The sequence below is a fragment of the Gekko japonicus genome, unplaced genomic scaffold (assembly GCF_001447785.1).
Source record: "Gekko japonicus isolate JY-2015 unplaced genomic scaffold, Gekko_japonicus_V1.1 scaffold4238, whole genome shotgun sequence".
Lineage (NCBI taxonomy): Eukaryota > Metazoa > Chordata > Lepidosauria > Squamata > Gekkonidae > Gekko > Gekko japonicus.
The window spans coordinates 61,195-81,487 of NW_015173815.1; the positions used below are offsets into that span (position 1 = coordinate 61,195).

Below are 20,293 nucleotides of genomic sequence, written 5' to 3' on the forward strand. Positions count from 1 at the left end.
TTTTACCTCACAGGGTGTCTGTTGTGGGGAGGGGAAGGGAAAGGAGTTTGTAAGCTGCTCTGAGATTCCTTTGGGTAGTGAAGGGCGGGGTATACATCCAATCTCTTCTTCTTTTACCTCACAAAGGAGTTTGTAAGCTGCTCTGAGATTCCTTTGGGTAGTGAAGGGCGGGGTATACATCCAATCTTCTCTTCTTCTTTTACCTCACAGGGTGTCTGTTGTGGGGAGGGGAAGGGAAAGGAGATTGTGAGCCACTCTGAGACTCCTTCGGTTAGTGAAGGGCGGGGTATAAACCCAATCTCCTCTTTTCTTCTTCTGACCTTCCTTAGCTCCTCTGTGCTGTGGTGGTGGTGATGCCTGGGAAATACGCCACTCCCATGTGCCGGAATGATACATGCATCCACTCCCTAAATCATCATATCTGAGGGACTCCCTCAAAGCTAAGTGTGTGTGTGGGGGGGGAGTACATCAAAGGGAGGAACCCCTCCACTGGGCCTGTGCACACCCACCCCCTCGGTCACGCTGATTAGCCAGGCGATCAATTTGGAGAGGTAATTGGATATTAATTGCTGAAAGACAGTGGCGTTGATAGTCCGTGCTAATTTATCGCCCACCCGTTTGGTGCCTCTTGTTAAAATCTAATTAAGGCCCGGCCATTTGTATACTTTAATAATGTTCGTGAAAGTTCTGTGTGTGTGTCGTTGTCGTCCCCGCCCCTTATTGAATTTTGGCCAGCGTGAAGTTCCATCAGTCGCTGCCTTGTAAGGGGGGGGGGCACTTAACTTTTGAGACAGATCGACCGTGTCCGTGCCATGGAGTGTGTCGGTCATTCCCTCTGCCCCCCAACCAGTGTTCCCTCTAAGCTGAGTTAGTGTGAGCTAGCTCACAGTTTTTTTAGCCTCCAGCTCACACCTTTTTGTCTCCGCTCAGGAAGGGCGGCTCCAGAGCAAACTAATTGATGCAGCAGCCCAGTCGCTCGCTCACCACTTGAATGCCAGGAGCTCGCAAAGTAGAATTTTTGCTCACAAGACTCCACAGCTTAGGGGGAGTGTTGCCCCCAACCAGCGTTCCCTCTAAGCTGAGTGAGTGTGAGCTAGTTCACAGCTTTTAAGCCTCCAACTCACACGTTTTTGTCTTAGCTCAGGAGGGATGGCTCCAGAGGAAACTAATTTGTGCAGTAGCCACATCGCTCGCTCACAATTTTCATGCCTGGAGCTCACGAAATAGATTTTTTGCTCACGAGACTCCAGAGCTTAGAGGGAGCATTGCCCTCTACACCCGCCCCCCAGCTCATCAAATACAGAAAATACCTTTATAGAATCATAGAACGTTAGAGTTGGAAGGGACCTTGCAGGTCATCTAGTCCAACCCCTTGCACTCTGCAGGAGCATAGCCGAAAGATAGCCCTACAACATACCTGAAAGATGGTCGTCCAGCCTCCGCCTGAAACCTGTAGTTTTACCACCTGTCGTTACCACCTAGCTCGCTTCTCAGAGATTAAGATTTGAGAGGCAGATCTTACCTGTCAGGATGGATAGCATGGAAGGAAGCCGTCTTTATGGTACATAAGAACATAAGAGATGCCAATGTTGGATCAGGCTGATGGCCCATCCAGCACCATCTGGCACACAATGGCCAGAAATACCAGTGCCATCAGGAGGTCCACCAGTGGGGCCAGGACATTGGAAGCCCTCCTTGACCCCATGCCATTTATCGCCTTACAGGTACGAACCAGGACTTTGAAATGATGCCCGGTAGGGTCACCACTGCCAGGTCCCCCCATTCCACCGGCAGGGGATGGGGGTGGGGGTTTAGGGTTTCCAGATCCAGGATCGGAAACTCCTGGAGATTTGGGGATGGAGTCTGGGGACCTGAGTGGGGCACCATGCCCTAGAGCAGGGGTGTCAAACATGCGGCCCGGGGGGCGGATCAGGCCCCCGGAGGGCTTCTATCAGGCCCGCAGTGGAACTGGCTGTCTTATGCTTCTTCTTCCACTTCTGCTGCTTCTGCGTCATCGTAGGTTTGCAGCTTTACAGAGACACACCTGAACAGCACACTCAAGATTGCAATGGCACAGACATTTTGATGCAATCATTCAGAGCAAGAGGTGTCCGTGATCAGACACCGTTAAATAAACAAAATATCGCAAGAGTGCCGATGTTTTAAGCATGTTTTTATTTTAAGTAAAAAAAACAAAACACCCTTTGTGTTCATGTCCTTTATAAAGTTTATAACTCCGCAACCCGGCATTACATTTTGTGACACACGTGGCCCGGCCCAACAAGGTCTCATTTAGGTCAGATCCGGCCCTCATAACAAACGAGTTCAACTCCCCTGCCCTAGAGTCCATCCTCCAAAGCATCCGTTTTCTCCAGGGGAACCGACCTCTGTCATTCGGACATGAGCTGTAATTCCAGGGGATCTCCAGGTCCCACCTGGAGGCTGGCATCCCTAGTGCCCAGAACCAGATGGGTAACCAGTGTAGTGTGTTGTTGCTCACAGCTAGATCAAGATGGGCCGCCATGTTTGTCTGTAGCAGTAGAAAAGAGCAAGAGTCCAGTAGCACCTTAAAGAAGAAGAGGAGGAAGAGATTGGATTTATACCCCGCCCTTCACTACCCAAATGAGTCTCAGAGTGGCCTACAAACTCCTCTCCCTTCCCCTCCCCACAACAGACACCCGGTGAGGTAAAAGAAGAAGAAGAAGAGATTGGATTTATACCCCGCCCTTCACTACCCAAAGGTGTCTCAGAACGGCTTACAGACTCCTTTCCCTTCCCCTCCCCACAACAGACACCCTGTGAGGAAGGTGGGGCTGAGAGAGCTCTGAGAGAAGAAGAAGAAGAAGAAGAGATTGGATTTATACCCCACCTTTCACTACCCAAAGGTGTCTCAGAGCGGCTCACAAACTCCTTTTCCCTTCCCCTCCCCACAACAGGCACCCTGTGAGGGAGGTGGGGCTGAGAGAGCTCTTGACAGAAACTGCTCTTTTTTCAAGAACAGCTCTTATCAGAGCTACGGCTTGCCCAAGGTCATCCAGCCAGGTGCAAGTGGAGGAGTGGGGAATCAAACCCGGTTCTCCCAGATTAGAGTCCGCACACTTAACCACTACACCAAAGGCTTAACAAAATACGTGGTAGGGTATGAGCTTTCTGTTGAGGTTAACTGGTGGGGTTCGTCCAGTCACCGTTGGTTGGCAGAGTGCTTAAATAAAGCTACAAACGCAGGAGTGTCACTTTACCAGGTTACTCAGCTTACAAAGCTACACAGAGCCACCTGGCAAGCTTAGAAGAGAAATACTCCTCTCTTTATTTGAGAAACACACTTTGGATAGGACAGAGTAGGGACGTGATAGAGTACTAACTTACTAGCTGAAGGATGGAAGCAGATGACGAGAGGCCCATCTGCCTCATGGTGCCAGGAGAGGACCGCATGTCCCTCTCTTGGTGTGTGCAGGGAGAGAGCTCGTCTTCATCTGCATGTGAGTGAGAGAATGGAAGGAAGGGGAAATGGGTCCCCAAGAGCACAGTCTGCATTCCAAAGGGGACAGTGGCAGAAGAGTAGAGACAGGAAGAAAGGTCAGCGTGGCGATCTAGCTATTTAGTCTCTCTTGCCACTCAGTTTGGAGGTCTGAGACAGGGGACACTGCATCTGCAACCTCCAACACTTTCGTGAGTCGCCGCTCACTTCTTTGGATACCATGCAGCAACAGACTATCTCCTGCCAAACTTTCCCTTCGTCCCTGATTTTCGGAGGTCCCTGATTTTCGGAGCTTGCCGTGCCCCTCTCCGTGTAGCCTCCGTTGCGCTTCCTGGTGCTCCTTCCTTCCTTCCTAACCTCCTGGTCCTCTGTGCCCTCTCGTTCTCCCCCCCAGGCGCCTCCTCCAGCGGGACTACGGCTTCCTGAAGGACATCAACATCTGGTCGCCCTTGGTCACCATCGGCGTCTACTGCTCCACCCTCTCGGCCGCCATGAGTAACCTCATCGGTGCCTCCCGGATCCTGTACGCCTTGGCCAAGGACGATCTCTTTGGTGAGTAACCTGAGGCGGGGCCCGTTGCACCCCTGCCCAGAGAAGCTGAGGAATGCCTCTTGTGGGGGACCGACAGTCTTCTCTAAGGAAGGGTGGCTCAGGAACCAGCTAGGAAGTTGACTCCTTTCTGGCGCCACACAAATACCTCCGCCTGCCCAGCAGGTCTCTAGACTTGGGTGTCTCAGTTAACAGGCCTGCAATTAACAGTTGTGTAATTAACACAATTAAAAGGAGCTGCGGTGGCTCAAGTGGTTAAGACGCTGAGCTGCAGGCTGTGGAAGGCCGGTAGTTCAGCAGTTCGAGACCCGAGTGTGCCGCATGACGGAGTGAGCGCCCGTCTCTAGTTCCAGCTCCTGCCAACCCAGCAGTATCGAAAGCAATAAATAGGTACCGCTTCGGTGGGAAGGTCACAGCGTTCCGTGCGCCTCGGTGTTTAGTCATGCCGGCCACATGACCACGGAAACGGCTTTGGACAGCGCTGGCTCTTTGGCTTTGAAACGGAGATGAGCACCGCAACCCTAGAGCTGGACTCATAAGAACATAAGAGACGCCAATATTGGATCAGGCCAAAGGCCCATCCAGTCCAACACTCTGTATCACACAGTGGCCAGAAATACCAGTGCCATCAGGAGGTCCACCAGTGGGGCCAGGACATTAGAAGCCCTCCCACTGTTGGCCTCCCCAAGCACCAAGAAGACAGAGCATCCCTTGCCCCAGCGCCCCTATCTATACCTTGTGGCTAATAGCCACTGATGGACCTCTGCTCCATATGCCTATCTAATTCCCTTTTGAAGCCGTCCATGCTTGTAGCCGCCACCACTTCCTGTGGCAGTGAATTCCAAGTGTTAATCACTCTTTGGCTCGACTGGCTTTCGAGCAAGGGAACCTTTACCTTTACCTTTAATTAACAGTTGGGCACACTCGCATGCAATATCCCTGCAATGCAAACTGCTTTGGGAGACTCCAGGGACACGTTCAGTACCCCCCAGAGCGAGAACTTCCTAGCCGGGAGCGCCAGAAGTAGGTCTCCGGCTCCTCGCCTCCGTCCTCTGCGTCCCCTTCCTCCCGTCCGACTTGGCTCCCCGTCCGAGTCTCTCTCCGGTGGCTTTCCCCGCTCCAGCTTGGCTGTCCTTCCGAAGTCCTCTCTCTCGCTGGCAGTCTGCCCGGGCGGCGTAGCATTCTGTTGGAAGCTCCCGGGTCGCCCGCGCCGTCACTTGGCAGGTGCTGACGGGGCTCGGTTCCCGAGCGGAGAGACAGACCTCTTGGAAGCGCTGGGAGTCCTCGTCTCCAGGCGACTGGGGGACGACCAACGAGAACACGCTTGGCTTTTGTCGCCACCTGTGTTCATCCTGCCAGAGGAGAAATATTTTACTGTCCCTCTTCCTTGTCTGTGAGGGCTGCCCCACCGAGCACTTTTGCGTCTGGCATGCCAGCTCAGTCGTTTTTTTGCGAGAAGCGGCAGGCCGGGAGTCCAGGGTTCTTCTAGCCCAGGAAGCAGGTTGGAAATGCATTTTCTCCTGCATAGCTTAGCTGCGACAGACCCTCTGCGACAGAATATATAGATAATAGTGACCACTGAGGAAGGCCCTTAGGGGCTGAAACGCATTTGGTCTTCAGTTGTAAAGTATCTACCCATCATATGTATGTACAGAGGATAAGCTTTTATAGTCTGATCTTAGACAAAGTAATTTTTAATCAGGAAAGTTTTAACTTGTGTAAAGGTAAAGGTTCCCTTGCTCGAAAGCCAGTCGAACCCGACTCTAGGGTTGCGGTGCTCATCTCCGTTTCAAAGCCAAAGAGCCAGCGCTGTCCGAAGACGTTTCCGTGGTCATGTGGCCGGCATGACTAAACACCAAGGCGCACGGAACGCTGTTACCTTCCCACCGAAGCGGTACCTATTTATCTACTTGCAATTTCTTGCTTTCAAACTGCTAGGTTGGCAGGAGCTGGAACTAGAGACAGGAGCTCACCCTGTCTTGCGGCACCCAGGTCTTGAACCGCTGAACTACTGACCTTCCACAGCCTGCAGTTCAGCGTCTTAACCACTTGAGCCACCGCAGCTCCACTTAACTTGTGTACACCTTAATAAATATTTGTACTAGTCTGGAATCACCCACAGAATGTTGGACTGGATGGGCCACTGGCCTGATCCAACATGGCTTCTCTTATGTTCTTATGACCCCTCCTCGTGTAGTTTGGGAAACATCTCCTTAAAGGAAATTCTGCTCTTACACACCCTCTTTTCTCTCCACCACCACTATCCCATTCTCCCTACAAAGGCAAAGTTCTAGTCCCGGCGAAGCGGACGTCCTCTGCTGGAAACCCGTGGGTGGCCGTGGTGTTCTCCTGGCTGCTGGTGCAGGTGAGTGAGGGGCAGTCCGCGGGGGCCACGCTGATTGGTCGGGGCTTCTCCTATTGTTAACGTTCAATGCCCAGCGTTTTTGGTGGGGTGTGTATCTGTGTCCCCGTCAGTACTGTGGCGTGGACAGCTGAGAGGGCCCAGCATTCCGGAGGTCTGAGTCCCAGCAGAATAATCCAGAAGTTTGGAAGGAAATGGTTGAGCCTGGTTTTGCAAGTGGCTGAAGAGCAGAAAAGAAAGTGGGGCCGTTTAGAAGAGAAGAAGAAGAGATTTGGATTGATAACCCCCGCCCTTCACGACCCAAAGGAGTCTCAGAGCGGCTTACAAACTCCTCTCCCTTCCCCTCCCCACAACAGACACCCTGTGAGGTCGGTGGGGCTGAGAGAGCTCTTTCGAGGACTGGTCCTGAGAGAAGAACTCTCAGAGAACTTGTGACTGACCCAAAGTCACACCCGCAGCTGCATGTGGAGGCGTGGGGAATCAAACCCGGTTCTCCCAGATTAGAGTCTGCGCTGCTAACCACGACAACAAAAAGCACCTAGAGCAGGGGTCCCCCTGAGAGCCAGTTTGGTGTGGTGGTTGAGTGCGTGGACTGGGAGAACCGGGTTTGATTCTCCGCTCCTCCACTTGCAGCTGCTGGATGACCTTGAGCAAGCCATAGTTCTGTCAGAGCTGTCCTTGAAAGGGCAGTTCTCTCAGAGCTCTCTCAGCCCCACCTACCTCACCGGGTGTCTGTTGTTGAGAGGGGGAGGGAAAGGAGATTGTAAGATGCTTTGAGACTCCGAGTGAAGAGCAGGGTATAAATCCAATCTCCTCCTCCTCCTCCTCCTCTTCTTCCTCTTCCTCCTCTTCCTCCTCCTCTTCTTCTTCCTCTTCTTCTTCTTCCTCTTCTTATTCTGTTGGGCAAGTGCCCCCACACTTTCTACAAACACTTGGTGGGAACCAGGAAGGGTGTTGGCAGGCCCTCAGGGGTACCACATTAAAGGTCATATGGACAAAGCCTGAATCTAATTGTTGACCAGGCAAAGGTCCTCGCCTGTCCCAGAAACAGGCAGCCGGTGTGTTCTGTGTGTGTGTGTGTGGGGGGGTTATACTGATACCTGGGAGGGCACCCCAGCCATTGAAACCTCCTCTCTCTTGTGTTTTGCCATAAACATAAGAACATAAGAACATAAGAGATGCCAATGTTGGATCAGGCCAAAGGCCCATCCAGTCCAACACTCTGTATCACACAGTGGCCAGAAATACCAGTGCCATCAGGAGGTCCACCAGTGGGGCCAGGACACTAGAAGCCCTCCCACTGTTGACCCCCCCAAGCACCAAGATGACAGAGCATCACTTGCCCCAGAGTCCCTATCTATACCTTGTGGCTAATAGCCACTGATGGACCTCTGCTCCAGATGCTTATCTAATTCCCTTTTGAAGCCGTCCATGCTTGTAGCCGCCACCACTTCCTGTGGCAGTGAATTCCAAGTGTTAATCACTCTTTGTGTGAAGAAGGACTTCCTCTTATCCTTTTAAAGCACAGCAGGGCTGGCCAGAAGGCCCCTGTTCCTCGTCCCGATTGTCGTGAGACACCCGCGGGAGTTGTAAAGTGTTGGGGCTCTGGGAGGGAAGCCGCCGCCACCAACAGACCAGATGCATCTAGGAGCCCTCAAAGTGAATGCATGTGCCTCTCTGCCCCCTGAACGGGAGTGCCATCTGGTGGAAGGTGCAAAAAAAATTGATCTCTCTTTGCACCAGGTGGCTTGGAAGAGGCTCTTTGTAACGGCACCAGTGTTCCCTCTAAGCTGAGTGAGTGTGAGCTAGCTCACAGTTTTTTAGCCTCCGGCTGACACACTTTTGCCTTAGCTCAGGAAGGAGGGCTCCAGAGCAAACTCATTTATGCAGCGGCCCAATCGTTCGCTCACAACCTTCATGCCAGCAGCTCACAAAGTAGAATTTTTGCTCACAAGACTCCACAGCTTAGAGGGAACATTGAACGGCACTTTAGCATACTTGCCTGCCTCAGAAATGGGGGGCAAAGGGAAAGCTCTAGAAGAGATTTTTAAGAAACCCAGCCCGAGTTCAAAAGGCTTGACTAATTCTGGCTGGGCTGAGTGCTAAACAGAGAAGTGACCGGAACCCAGTGTAGTTTAGGGCAGGCGTCCCCAACTGATACCTGGAGGGTGTTTTTTAGAAAGCTTTTGCCCAGCGAGCTTTGTGGTTGGCCATTGGCCATTTCATTGGCCCTGCATATCTTTAACAATCTTGCTTTGGCCACCACGGCCAAAGGGTTTTCACTGTGTGACTGAAGTTAAGCTGCGGCAGCCATTTTGTGGCCAGCTCCACCCCTGGCTGCAGCCATTATGTAGTAGCCATTTTGTGGCTGCGCCCACAATGCCATGTCAGAATTCCACAGGTGCCCACAGACTCAAAAAGGTTGGGGACTCCGGGTTTTAGAGGTTACAGTATCCAAACTAGGATTTGAAAGGTCTGGGTTCGAATCTCCTGGTCTGCCGTGGAAGCTCTCTGGGCAGCCTTGGGCCAGTCACTACCTTCTGGGGTTGTTGTGAGGATAAAGGGGGTGGGAAACCGTGAGCTCTCTGAAAAACGGAAGGGTAAAAATGCACTCGATAGATTGAAGTCCGGAGTCCGCAGAGGTCTTTGGGGAGGCATTCCGACATAATTTGGTTTTTTAAGTCTGAAATTTTTCCAGCCACGTTTTAAAATGTTTAATTACGTCTGCTGTTTTAATATTGCTGTTATATTTAAGAAGGCGACTGGGGTTTTGTTGGAGTGTTGTTTAATGTCTTGATTTCTACGTTTTATGTTTGTCGTAAGCTGCCTTGAGGGCCTCATTCTCTCTACGCAGTCTGGAATATTTTTTTTCTAAAAAAAACCCAAACCAACACATAAATGAATAAATGCATTAGATGAGGAAGATGGGAAATCGGTGTGTGAGAAGATGAATAGCCGGAGAGGTGGGGAGGGGGTAGGCGATCATCAGTTGCCGCTTGGAGGGGGGAGATTGGAGGCCCCTAATGTTTGCCTTTGGCGCACGCTTGCTTCTGTGGCCCAAAGCAGAAGCCAGATCAACAAATCTGGTGAGGTGAAAGGCCGTAGTTCAGTGGGAGACCATCTGCTTGGCCTGCAGGAGGTCCCAGGTTCGATCCCCGGCATCTCCAGTTAAAAGGACCAGGCAGGAAGTGATGTGACAGACCTCAGCCTGAGACCCTGGAAAGCTGTCAAGAGGGGCTATGGCCCAGTGGCAGAGCCTTTGCTTGACATGCAGAAGGTCCCAGGTTCAATCTCCAATTAAAAGGACCAGGTGGTAGGTGAGGCAAAAGGGCCTGAGACCCTGGAGAGCTGCTGCCAGCCTGAGTAGGAAATACTGACCTCGATGGGCGCCTGATGGTCTAATTCAGGGCTCAGGCATGTGAATGCAAAGACTTGGGCTTTGATTTCTCTTCACTCCCTCGTCGGCTTCCTTGAGCAAGAGAGAGCTCGTCAGCCGCACAGCGAGAAAACACGGTGCATCGTGAAAGCCATTGGAATTTTCATGTGTATTTGGGGGAGGGACTGTGGCTCAGTGGTGAAAGCACTTGCCTGGTATGCAAGAAGGTCCCAGGTTCAATCCTCAGAGCGGCTTACAAACTCCTCTCCCTTCCCCTCCCCACAACAGGCACCCTGTGAGGTGGGTGGGGCTGAGAGAGCTCTGACACAAACTGCTCTTTTTCAAGGACAGCTGTGCCAGAGCTTGTGACTAACCCAAGGTCACATCAGCAGGTGCAAGTGGAGGATTGGGGAATCAAACCCGGTTCTCCCAGAATAGAGTCCGCGCACTTAACCACTACACCAAACTGGCATTTGTTTTTGTTTTGTAATTAACATTTCTATTGCTTTTTAAAACAAAAATTTAACATAGTTAACATTTAACATCAGTAGTCTTCCTCAATGGTTTATAACAACAGCTATAACAGGGTTTTTTGTCATCTTCTGGGCATGGAACAGCGATCACTGAGGGTGTGGAGGGGGAGGTATTTGTGAATTTCCAGCCTTATGCAGTGGGTTGGACTAGGTGACCCTGGAGGTCCCTTCCAACTTTATGGTTCTATGCAGAAGGTTCCTTGTTCAGTCTGCCACATATCCACTGTCGGGGCTAGGGAAGACCTCCACATGAGATGTGGGAGAGCCACTGCTCCTCGGAGCAGGCCATGTTGGGCTTGGTGGGCCTCGGTACTGATTGATTTTAAACGCATATTAGCCCCCTTTCTACCTTTGGGACTCCAGGATGGCTTACAATGCAAAGAAGGCAATTATTTGAAAAAACAAACAAACGCAGGAGACCATGATTTAAAATCTTCAATTAGGACCACCGCTCAATCAAAACTAAATTAGTCACATGCAGTCCTAAATAAAAGCGTCTTCGGCTGCCTCCTGAAGGTTGAAAGTGAGGGGGCGAAATGCACCGCCCTGGGGAGCAATGTTCCCTCTAAGCTGTGGAGTCTTGTGAGCAAAAAGTCTCCTTTGTGAGTTCCTGGCATTAAAGTTCTGAGCGAGCGACTTGGCTGCTGCATAAATTAGTTTGCTCTGGAGCCATCCTCCCTGAGCTAAGACAAAAATGTGTGAGCCAGAGGCTAAAAAAACTGTGAGCTAGCTCACACTAACTCAGCTTAGAGGGAACACTGCTGGGGAGGTTGGTCCAGAATCGTGGGGCTGCCACCAAAAAGCCCTCTCCCGTTTGCCCACCGAACAAGCTTCTTTGATTGGTGAGACAGGAGGGCCTCTCCCTGTGATCTTACTTCCTGGGCAGGAACATATGGGAGAAGGCCATCCTTCAGATACCCCACTCCGAAGCCATGAAGGGCTTTCAAGGTCAAACCTTGAACTGAGCTCAGGAGCAAATAGGAAGCCAGTGTAATTGCTGTATGTGATACCCCTGTCCACTTCCCCTCCCTCAGAGGCAAGAATTTCCTTCCATTTTCCTTTCCCTTTTGTGACTGAGCAGCCCTCGTTTTCTGTTTTCTTCTTTCCTGGAGAACTCTGGCTGTCCCACCCTGTCACAGTCAATGCTCCCAACTAAGCAAAAATTGTGCGCAAAAATTCTACTTTGTGAGCTACTGGCATTAACGTTGTGAGCAAGTGATTTGGCTGCTGCATAAGTTAGTTTGCTCTGGAGCCATCCTTCCTGAGTCAAAACAAAAATGTGTGAGCCGGAGGCTAAAAAACTGTGAGCTAGCTCACCCTCACTCAGCTTAGAGGGAACGCTGTTCGCAGTATAATATTTTGGCTGTCTGCTGAGCCCAGGAAGCTGAGGGAAGGAATTTAACTTATACAACTGAAATGGCTCTCAAGAAAACGAAACATTTTATTCAATGTGGTGGGAAAAGGTCTAGTGAAATCAGGGGTAAAATTCCTGAAGTAACACAATATAGATAACTGAGGTAAAATCAGTACATGCACAGACTTTAGTTCTTATGTTTCAGGCTGATGAGAGTTTCTTAAGCTTTTTCACGGTGACTTAAATCTTTACGTTGAGAGGCTTTTGTTCCAGTGTTTTCCAAACACTCCAGTACATTTCTTTGAGTGTTCTCTGACTCTTTTGGTCTCCAGAAGGCTGGTACACTCCAGTACCCACACTTCTCTTGAAACACTAGCACTCGCCTTGAGTTTTTAACTGACTCCTAAGGTCTCTAAAGGCAGTTTCTAACCACACCAGGCCAGGGATCTTTACACTCTTCAGAGCTAACTCCCTGTTTGACCAGGTAGGGAAATTCTCCTCTCACTAGAAGATCTATCCCATTCATTTGGCCCAAATGAGAGAGACTGTCTAACTACACACTTGTCATTGTCAACGTTCCCCAATTCTCCAGTCTGTGTTAAACTGCTCTCAGTCAGGGCTAAATTCCGAAAGTGTCAGTACTTGACTCTTCTCAGCTAGGGCTGAAATCAGACTGAATTCTCCTCAGCATCCAGATGTCTCTCTCTAGATTCAGGGGTCATTTCGTAGAAAAAGAGGTGCAGGAGCTCATTAGCATAGCTCATAACTTATTTGCATATGCCACACCCCCTGACATCACCGGAAGTGTGTCAGAAGAAGGCAACACCCACCGCTCAGGCGCCTCTGGACTGTTTTGGATTGCTAGCTATTGGGAACATGCAGATCTGTCCTTGCAGAGGAGGGAGAGCTTGTTCCTGAATATACCTTGGGCTTAAAAGTGCCGCTGGACTGTTTTGGATTGCAATCTGGGAGGGGGGCTCTGCAACTTACCTGGCTGCTTCTTGCTCTGACTGAGGGCTGCTGGGAGCAGGGGGGTGGGGCTTGTTGCATGTCCCCGCCCCCTGAGCCCTTTACTGCCGGAGCTCTGCTCCTGTGCGCTCCTGCAGGAAATGACCCCTAATCAGATTGCTTGGGAGCAGCCTGTCACCCAAGGCTCCCTGGCTCTGTGAAGAATTAACCCTCCACAGTCCTCTACCTTGTTTTACAGCACTTTTAAGCCTTTTAAAAATGCAGTCCATCCCACTGTAGTAGTAGGGTCACATGCTCCCAATAGCTGACCCCGGCCCGGCAATCTAAACGCAGCATTCTGCAGTAGCTGCAGCCGCCGAACGCTCTTCAAGGGCAGCCCCAAGTAGAGCGCATGACTGCCCCGTGACCCCTCCCCACTCTAGAGCAAGTTAGGACCACGCTAGAGCTCCGGACAGGTGTTGCGTCTGTTACTTTTGTACAGGCCTGGAAAGCGGCGGGAGCCGCCTGGAAGGCCCAGGCCCGACGTGACATCTGTATCAAGCGCCGCTGGAGGCGTCCCAGGTGCATTAAACAATCGGCCCGCCGCCGCCCGCGAATGTATCAGAACGAGATGCGCCTCTCTGCCTCGGAGACGGATCTGTGGCGAGGCACCCCGGAGACTCCCATCAGCTAATCTGCAGGAGCCGACGTCCCTCGGCTCTCTCAATCGTGCACGCCGCTCCGCCAAATTGGACAAATATATGTAATGCAAAAAAAATTGCCCCATTAGCCGGCAAGGAACACTGCGGCACGCTCGCGAGGGGAGGGGGAGGGGGGGCCATTAGGTGCTTCAGCCCCAATTGAAGCCGCCGTGGATCAAAATCAGCTCCTGATGCCGGAGGAGTTGCTCATTCCGCGGAAGAGCAAGGGGGAGCAAAAGGAGACGGCTCCCCGGCTGGGCTCACAGTGTGTTTGTCTTGCGAGGGTGCAGGAGGGACCGGTGGGCGGCTCAGGAGCCCCAGGCCGGCACCTTTTGCCAGTGGCAGGGAATTGCTCGACTGGCGTGGAAAGGCTCGACATCGATGCCTCCGGCAGTTTCCCCCGATTACTTCTCGGAACGCCGTGTCCAGCACTTAATTTCTGCTTGAGCTCTCCGGGCTCGGCCTTGAAATCTACTTGCAGGACAGAGGCTCAGCTGATGACTGTCGGGAGTGTTGCTCGTCAGGAGTGCCTCTGAGCATGGGCAGAGCGTGCGGTCTTCACCACCGCGTCACCAGAACCCTGCACGTATGGCTTCCAAGTGGGCTTGTGTTATATAACTAAGGAATCAACCACTCCTCCTTTCTTCTTTCGTACTGTGCAGCATTGTGTTGTTGTTGTTGGAACGCAGAACCTGGGATACCCAGGTTCAGATCTTGGCTGTGCCATGGAACCTGCTGGGTCAACTTAAGCCAGTTATACACTCTCAGCATAACCTTCTTTACAGGGCTGTTGTGAGGATAATATGAGCCATTTTGGGTCCCCGTTGTGAAGAAAGGTAAAGGTAAAGGGTCCCTTGCTCGAAAGCCGGTTGAATCCAACTCTAGGGTTGCGGTGCTCATCTCCGTTTCCAAGCCGAAGAGCCAGCGCTGTCTGAAGACGTTTCCGTGGTCATGTGGCCGGCATGACTAAACACCAAGGCACACGGAACGCTGTTACCTTCCCACCAAAGTGGTACCTATTTATCCGCTTGCAATTTCTTGCTTTCGAACTGCTAGGTTGGCAGGAGCTGGAACTAGAGACGGGAGCTCACTCCATCATGCGGCACACTTGGGTCTCGAACTGCTGAACTACCGACCTTCCACAGCCTGCAGTTCAGCATCTTAACCACTTCAGCCACCGCAGCTCCTTATGTGAAGAAAAGGGGGGTATAAATGAAATAAATCTTGGGGAGTGAAGGTGGAATTCTTTCCATTCCTTCTGTTAGACACAGGCGATTCTGCATCTAGCATTTGCTCCATATTTTTCTCAACTGGGAGGGAAGAGTGCAGCTGAAAACCACATTCAAATACCTCAGGGCAATGCCGTACTGACTGCAAAGCCACCCCTGAATGGCCATAAACCTATACAGAAGGTGCCATAAAACCCGATGATCAAAGAAAGCGAAAGCGGCATGCGGTGTAGAGGGTACCATAAAATCCGAGGATCCAAGGAAGTGAAAGTAGCTTGCAATGCAGAGGGGAATTTCTGTTCCAACGTGGGTTTGCTAAAACAGTGGAGGGAAAAGCCAATGCAGAATCACCCCATGCGAGGGGCTGGAACGCTTTCCCCGCCTCAAAGAAAACGGATATATGGGGGGCAGTGAATATGTAACTACAGACTGATTAAGGTAAAGGTAAAGGTTCCCTTGCTCGAAAGCCAGTCGAATCCGACTCTAGGGTTGCGGTGCTCATCTCCGTTTCAAAGCCGAAGAGCCAGCGCTGTCCGAAGACGTTCCCGCGGTCATGTGGCCGGCATGACTAAACACCAAGGCACACGGAACAGAGTGATTGCTGCCCCCCAAAAAAATCAGGGAAAGAAAAATGCAAAATATAGAATCCTGTTTTAAAAGGACAACGCCATCCAGGCTGACTCCCTTGCCTCGAGACAGGACCCCTCCCATTAGCGGGCCCCAAGAGCATAACCGGCTAAAAGGGGGAATCGGACGTTGGCAGTGCCCAGTGCAAATCTCGACACAGGTGCAAACTCAGTAGGTGCCCTAAGGAAAGCTGGTACTTTTTTCAGCCTCTCCGTGGCACAGGGCGCAACCCGTCCCCTGCCTCTGCCTGCCACATCTAGCCAACCCACTTGGTTCCAAAGGATATATGGTAGCCAGACCCAAGAGAAAGAAAGCCAAGCTGGCAGTCTCAGGGTGAGCCGGAAAAAGGCAGGTGGGGACCTTAGTCTGTGCCTGAGTGGCAAGCTACTCAGAAGCTTCATAAGGCCAGATGGAGCCCAGTTTCCACCTTGTGCTGCTTAAGAACATAAGAACATAAGAGAGGTGCTGCTTGACTCCTGCTGCAGTCCCACACTCTGGCCATCTACAGTGGTGGCGCCAAATCGTAACAGCCCAACTGCCTCCTTTGGAAAACTGGCCCCGGGGGTACAGAAGCCACCCGGGTCCCGATCCCGGAGCTGACGGTTCCTCTTGCAAGTCTCCGAGCACAGAGGGGATGCAAAGGGAGGTGTGGCGGGGTCTGCCTGTTGGCCGCAGTGGAGGCTGATTGAAAGGCCGAGAGATGCCTTTTCAGTAAATGCTAGGATGCAGACATGTCGGCTTAGCCCAGCTCTCTTGTCTGTGATTTTCCCAATCTGTCAACTTGCATGCCTTTGTTGTCGTCTTCCCACCCACACCCCAGCGCATCTCCCAACTTGAAAGGCATCGATGGGACCTGGACCTTGCGTTGCCGCCGTCTGCGGCGATTCGAAAGGCCCGTCAATACCGGCCCGAGTCCCCGTCAGCCGGCCCGCGGAGGCTTCCCTGAACAGTGCCAATCAAGAGCCTGCCGCCTAGCTTGGCTTGTTGCTCCCCACCCCCTCCCCACCCCCCACATACACCTGCCCACGGTCTCCGTGCCCCCCCCTTGGCGCAGGGGGCACGGTACCTTTCAGCGATGGCTCCTTTTACCTTGACGAGCAGCTAAATGAATTATAAATCAAAGGCAAGCATCTAGGGAGGGGGGAAGGGGAGAGACTCCATTAGAGGGTCCAGGCACGGTCTCTGCTCGGCGCACGCTATTAACTCACAAGCAGCTAAAAATCCCCAATTGCTTAAGTGGGTCTGAATAATCTGCTCCCCCCTCCACCCCAAGCAATTACACCGGGTCGGACTGTGCTGTGAAGAAGCAGCAGCGACCGAAGAGGCGGCGGGGTGTGTGTGTGTGGAAGGGAAGAGTTTGTGTGGGGGGTGGTCCCCATGGGAAGGGCCACAGACTGCCGGCAGAGCGCATGATGTGCATGCAGACGGGAGAGTGCCATTCTCAGAGTAGACCATGCCGAGGCGTGTGGATCGGCGGTGCGATTCGATGCAGGGGAGATGCGCCGTTCGTGTGCGAATATTTGGAGGGAGCGGGAATCGAAGGCTTTGAATATACATGAGTTGGTGAAGACGCATTCTTCCAGAGGGGGGTAGGCGTGTTTGGTTTTGCGGCGGCGGAACACGAGAAAGGAGAATCATGTCCCTGATGAAGGCTGATTGAAAGGGCCGAGAAATTTTTTTTTAGGTAAACGCTAGGATGAAAATATGTCGGCCTTTAAAATGCCACGAGGACTGTTGTTTTTTTCCCCCTTTTGTTTTTTTGCGTTACTCCACCGATCCTCCCAGCCCGATATTTTCTCCTTTGAGTGAAGAACTAAATGGGAAGCCAGGATTCTGTAACTGCGCATATTTTAAAAGGTTTTAAAAAGCGGCTGTGAACCCCTTTTCGTTTGTGGGTTTGGAGGCTTTCTGCGCTGTGTTCAATCCCTTGCCCTGCTTTTCTGGTGTTAGCTCCACTGGAGGATGTGGGAGAACCCAGTCTAATCTGGGAGATCTGGGTTTGATTCCCCACTCCTCCACATGCAGCTGCTGGATGGCCTTGGGCGAGCCATAGTTCGGTCAGAGCTGTTCTCTCAAGTTGTTGTTGTTGTTCAGTCGCACAGTCGAGTCCGACTCTTCGCGACCCCATGGACCAGATCATGCCAGGCCTTCCGGTCTTCCGCCGTCCTCTGAAGTTTGCTCAACTTCATGTTCGTTGCATCTATGACACTGTCTCACCATCTCATCCTTTGCCGTCCCTGTCTTCTTTGACCTTCAATCTTTCCCAGCATCAGGGTCTTCTCCAGTGAGTGCTCCCTTCTCATTTGGTGGCCAAAGTATTTGAGCTTCAGTTTCATTATCTGGCCTTCCAGGGAACAGTCAGGGTTGATTTCTTTTAGGATTGACTGATTGGATCTCCTTGCAGTCTAAGGGACTCTCAAGAGTCTTCTCCAGCACCGTAGTTCAAAAGAATCTATTCTTCGGCGCTCGGCCTTCCTTATAGTCCAACTCTCGCAGCCATACATGACTACTGGGAATACCATTGCTTTGACCATGCGGACTTCTGTTGGCAGGGTGATGTCTCTACTTTTTATCAAGGACAGTCCTCTCTCATGGGCAGTCCTCGAAAGACCTCTCTCAGCCTCACCTACCTCCCAGGGTGTCTCTTGTGGGGAGGGGAAAGGAAAAGAGATTGTAAACCGCTCTGAGACTCCGAGTGAAGGGTGGGGTCTAAATCTAATCTCCTCCTCTTCCTCCTCCTCTTCCTCTTCTTCCTCCTCTTCAAGGCAGCTTCCAGCAAGCTATGACCCCTCCTTCTGCCATAGAGACCTGTTCTGCCAGGGCTTTCTGTAACGTCTCAAGAGGAACACCGGGGCGTAGGCCTGTGCGATAACCCAGGTGTCGTCCCCGGAAGGAAGCTCTTGGAGAGGGTGGGAGGCTGCAGGCATTTCTGTGCTGAGGGAAAGACACTTGCACAGAAACCCTTAGGAAATTGTGCTGCTTCTAGGGTTACCAGGGTTGGAAAATACCTGGAGACTTTGGGGGTGGAGCCAGGAGAGGGCGGGGTTTGGGGAGGGGCCTCAGCATGGCACGACGCCATAGAGTCCACCCTTTTAAGCAGCCATTTTCTCCAGGGGAACTGATCTCTGTCAGCCAGCGATCAGTTGTGAAAGCGGGAGATTCCCCAGGCCCCACCTGGAGGCTTCGAACAAAAAGTATATACACTGCAAAAATCTATTTTTATAAATCAATGTGTTCTATAAAGTGCATTGTGTGCCATTTATAATATCCTAAATCAGGTATATATTCCTTACATGCAATATCAACAATAATAATCGATTCATTCAGGATAATAACGACCGGTCAATTTACATCCTTTTCCCCACCAAAGTCAAACCCCAGCAGGAGTTTCTAGAATTCTACGCTCGCTTCTCCTTGCTTGAAAGTCTTCTAAAGGGGGAAAGCTTTCTTTTGTGGTTTCATTGATGTTTAGATTGATGTGTGTTGCTGGTCCTACGAGAGGCTGTTAAAAGACATGATTCACGAATCTAACAATTATACAATATTTCTAATATAACTTGGCTTCACAAAGTTTTCTTACCACATTAAGCAGCTGATGTTCATAGACGGAGCGCTCCTGTCTTTCTCAGGGCTGCCTGGTGTTGACCTTGTTCTCTGGTCATTAAATCTTACAGTGCCTGTTAAGGAGAAAGGAATGGTGGGCGTGGTCAAGGGGGCGGGGCTACAAGGCCCCGATGTCCACCAAACGGCAGGCAGGCAGCCCCTGAGTCGGTCTCCTGGGTTTCAAAGCTCTTTCGTGGTTGTTCGTAACCCGCCCCCGTCTCTGTCGCTCTCCCCCTCGCAGGTGGTGCTGTTCTCAGGAAAGCTGAACACCATCGCTGCCGTGGTGACCATCTTCTTCCTCTTGGTCTACGCCACTGTGGATTTGGCCTGTCTGGCGCTGGAATGGGCCTCGGCTCCAAACTTCAGGTGTGTGGCGTGCCCTGATGTGTGGTAGTGGTGGGGAACAGGGAAGCAGATTCTTTGAGAGGAGAACGGGCCCTGCACCACGTGGGCCAAGGAAGAGCATGGAGGACTGGTCCATCAGTGGCTACCAGCCACGGGGACTAAAGGGAACCTCCACGTTCAGAGGCAATCAGTCCCTGAGCCCCAGTGCTAGGACTCCCCCTCCTCGACCAAAACTGAATGCTAGATATGCCATCTTGTTCTTAGAATGTTTTCAAATATTTATGTTTGAATTTGTTTCATGTTGAATTCTTATCCTTCTAATTGGTTTTGTAAGGTATCGAATCATTCTGTTGTAAACTGCCCTGAGTGGCCGAGAAATCTAATGCAATCAATCAGTCAGTAGGAGGTAACATCAGGGGAAGGCCTCGGCCTCTCTGCCCTGTTGCTGGCCCTCCAGAGGAACTGGCTGGCCACTGTGTGAGACAGGATGCTGGAGTAGATGGACCACTGACCTGATATAGCAGGGTTCTTCTGATGTTCCTATGAAGGCCTCAGCCTCTATGCCCTGCTGTTGGGCCTCCAGAGGAACTGGTTGGCCACTGTGTGAGACAGGATGCTGGAGTAGATGGACCACTGACCTGATATAGCAGGGTTCTTCTGATGTTCCTATGAAGGCCTCAGCCTCTATGCCCTGCTGTTGGGCCTCCAGAGGAACTGGTTGGCCACTGTGTGAGACAGGATGCTGGAGTAGATGGACCACTGACCTGATATAGCAGGGTTCTTCTGATGTTCCTATGAAGGCCTCAGCCTCTATGCCCTGCTGTTGGGCCTCCAGAGGAACTGGTTGGCCACTGTGTGAGACAGGATGCTGGAGTAGATGGACCACTGACCTGATATAGCAGGGTTCTTCTGATGTTCCTATGAAGGCCTCAGCCTCTATGCCCTGCTGTTGGGCCTCCAGAGGAACTGGTTGGCCACTGTGTGAGACAGGATGCTGGAGTAGATGGACCACTGGTCTGACCCAGCAGGGCTCTTTTTGTGTTCTTATGAAGGCCTCGGCCTCTATGCCCTATTGTTGGCCCTCCAGAGGAACTGGGTGGCCACTGTGTGATGTCCTTATGAAGTACTCTGCCTCTCTGCCCTGTTGTGGTCCCTCCAGAGGAACTGGCTGGGCACTGTGTGAGACAG

At 51.7% G+C, this 20,293-nt stretch overlaps 1 protein-coding gene across 1 annotated transcript in view; it reads left to right on the forward strand.

The window, feature by feature from the left end:
- LOC107120820 (solute carrier family 12 member 9-like) overlaps positions 1-19,126 on the forward strand; it is a gene marked incomplete at both ends in the record, with an annotated part of 43,437 nt that extends 24,311 nt beyond the window's left edge. The window contains 3 exons of the mRNA XM_015423590.1: positions 3,873-4,030; positions 6,310-6,392; positions 19,002-19,126. Coding sequence (XP_015279076.1) covers positions 3,873-4,030; positions 6,310-6,392; positions 19,002-19,126 — 366 coding nt within the window. The remainder of the gene's footprint in view (positions 1-3,872; positions 4,031-6,309; positions 6,393-19,001) is intronic.
- Positions 19,127-20,293: the final 1,167 nt, after the last annotated feature.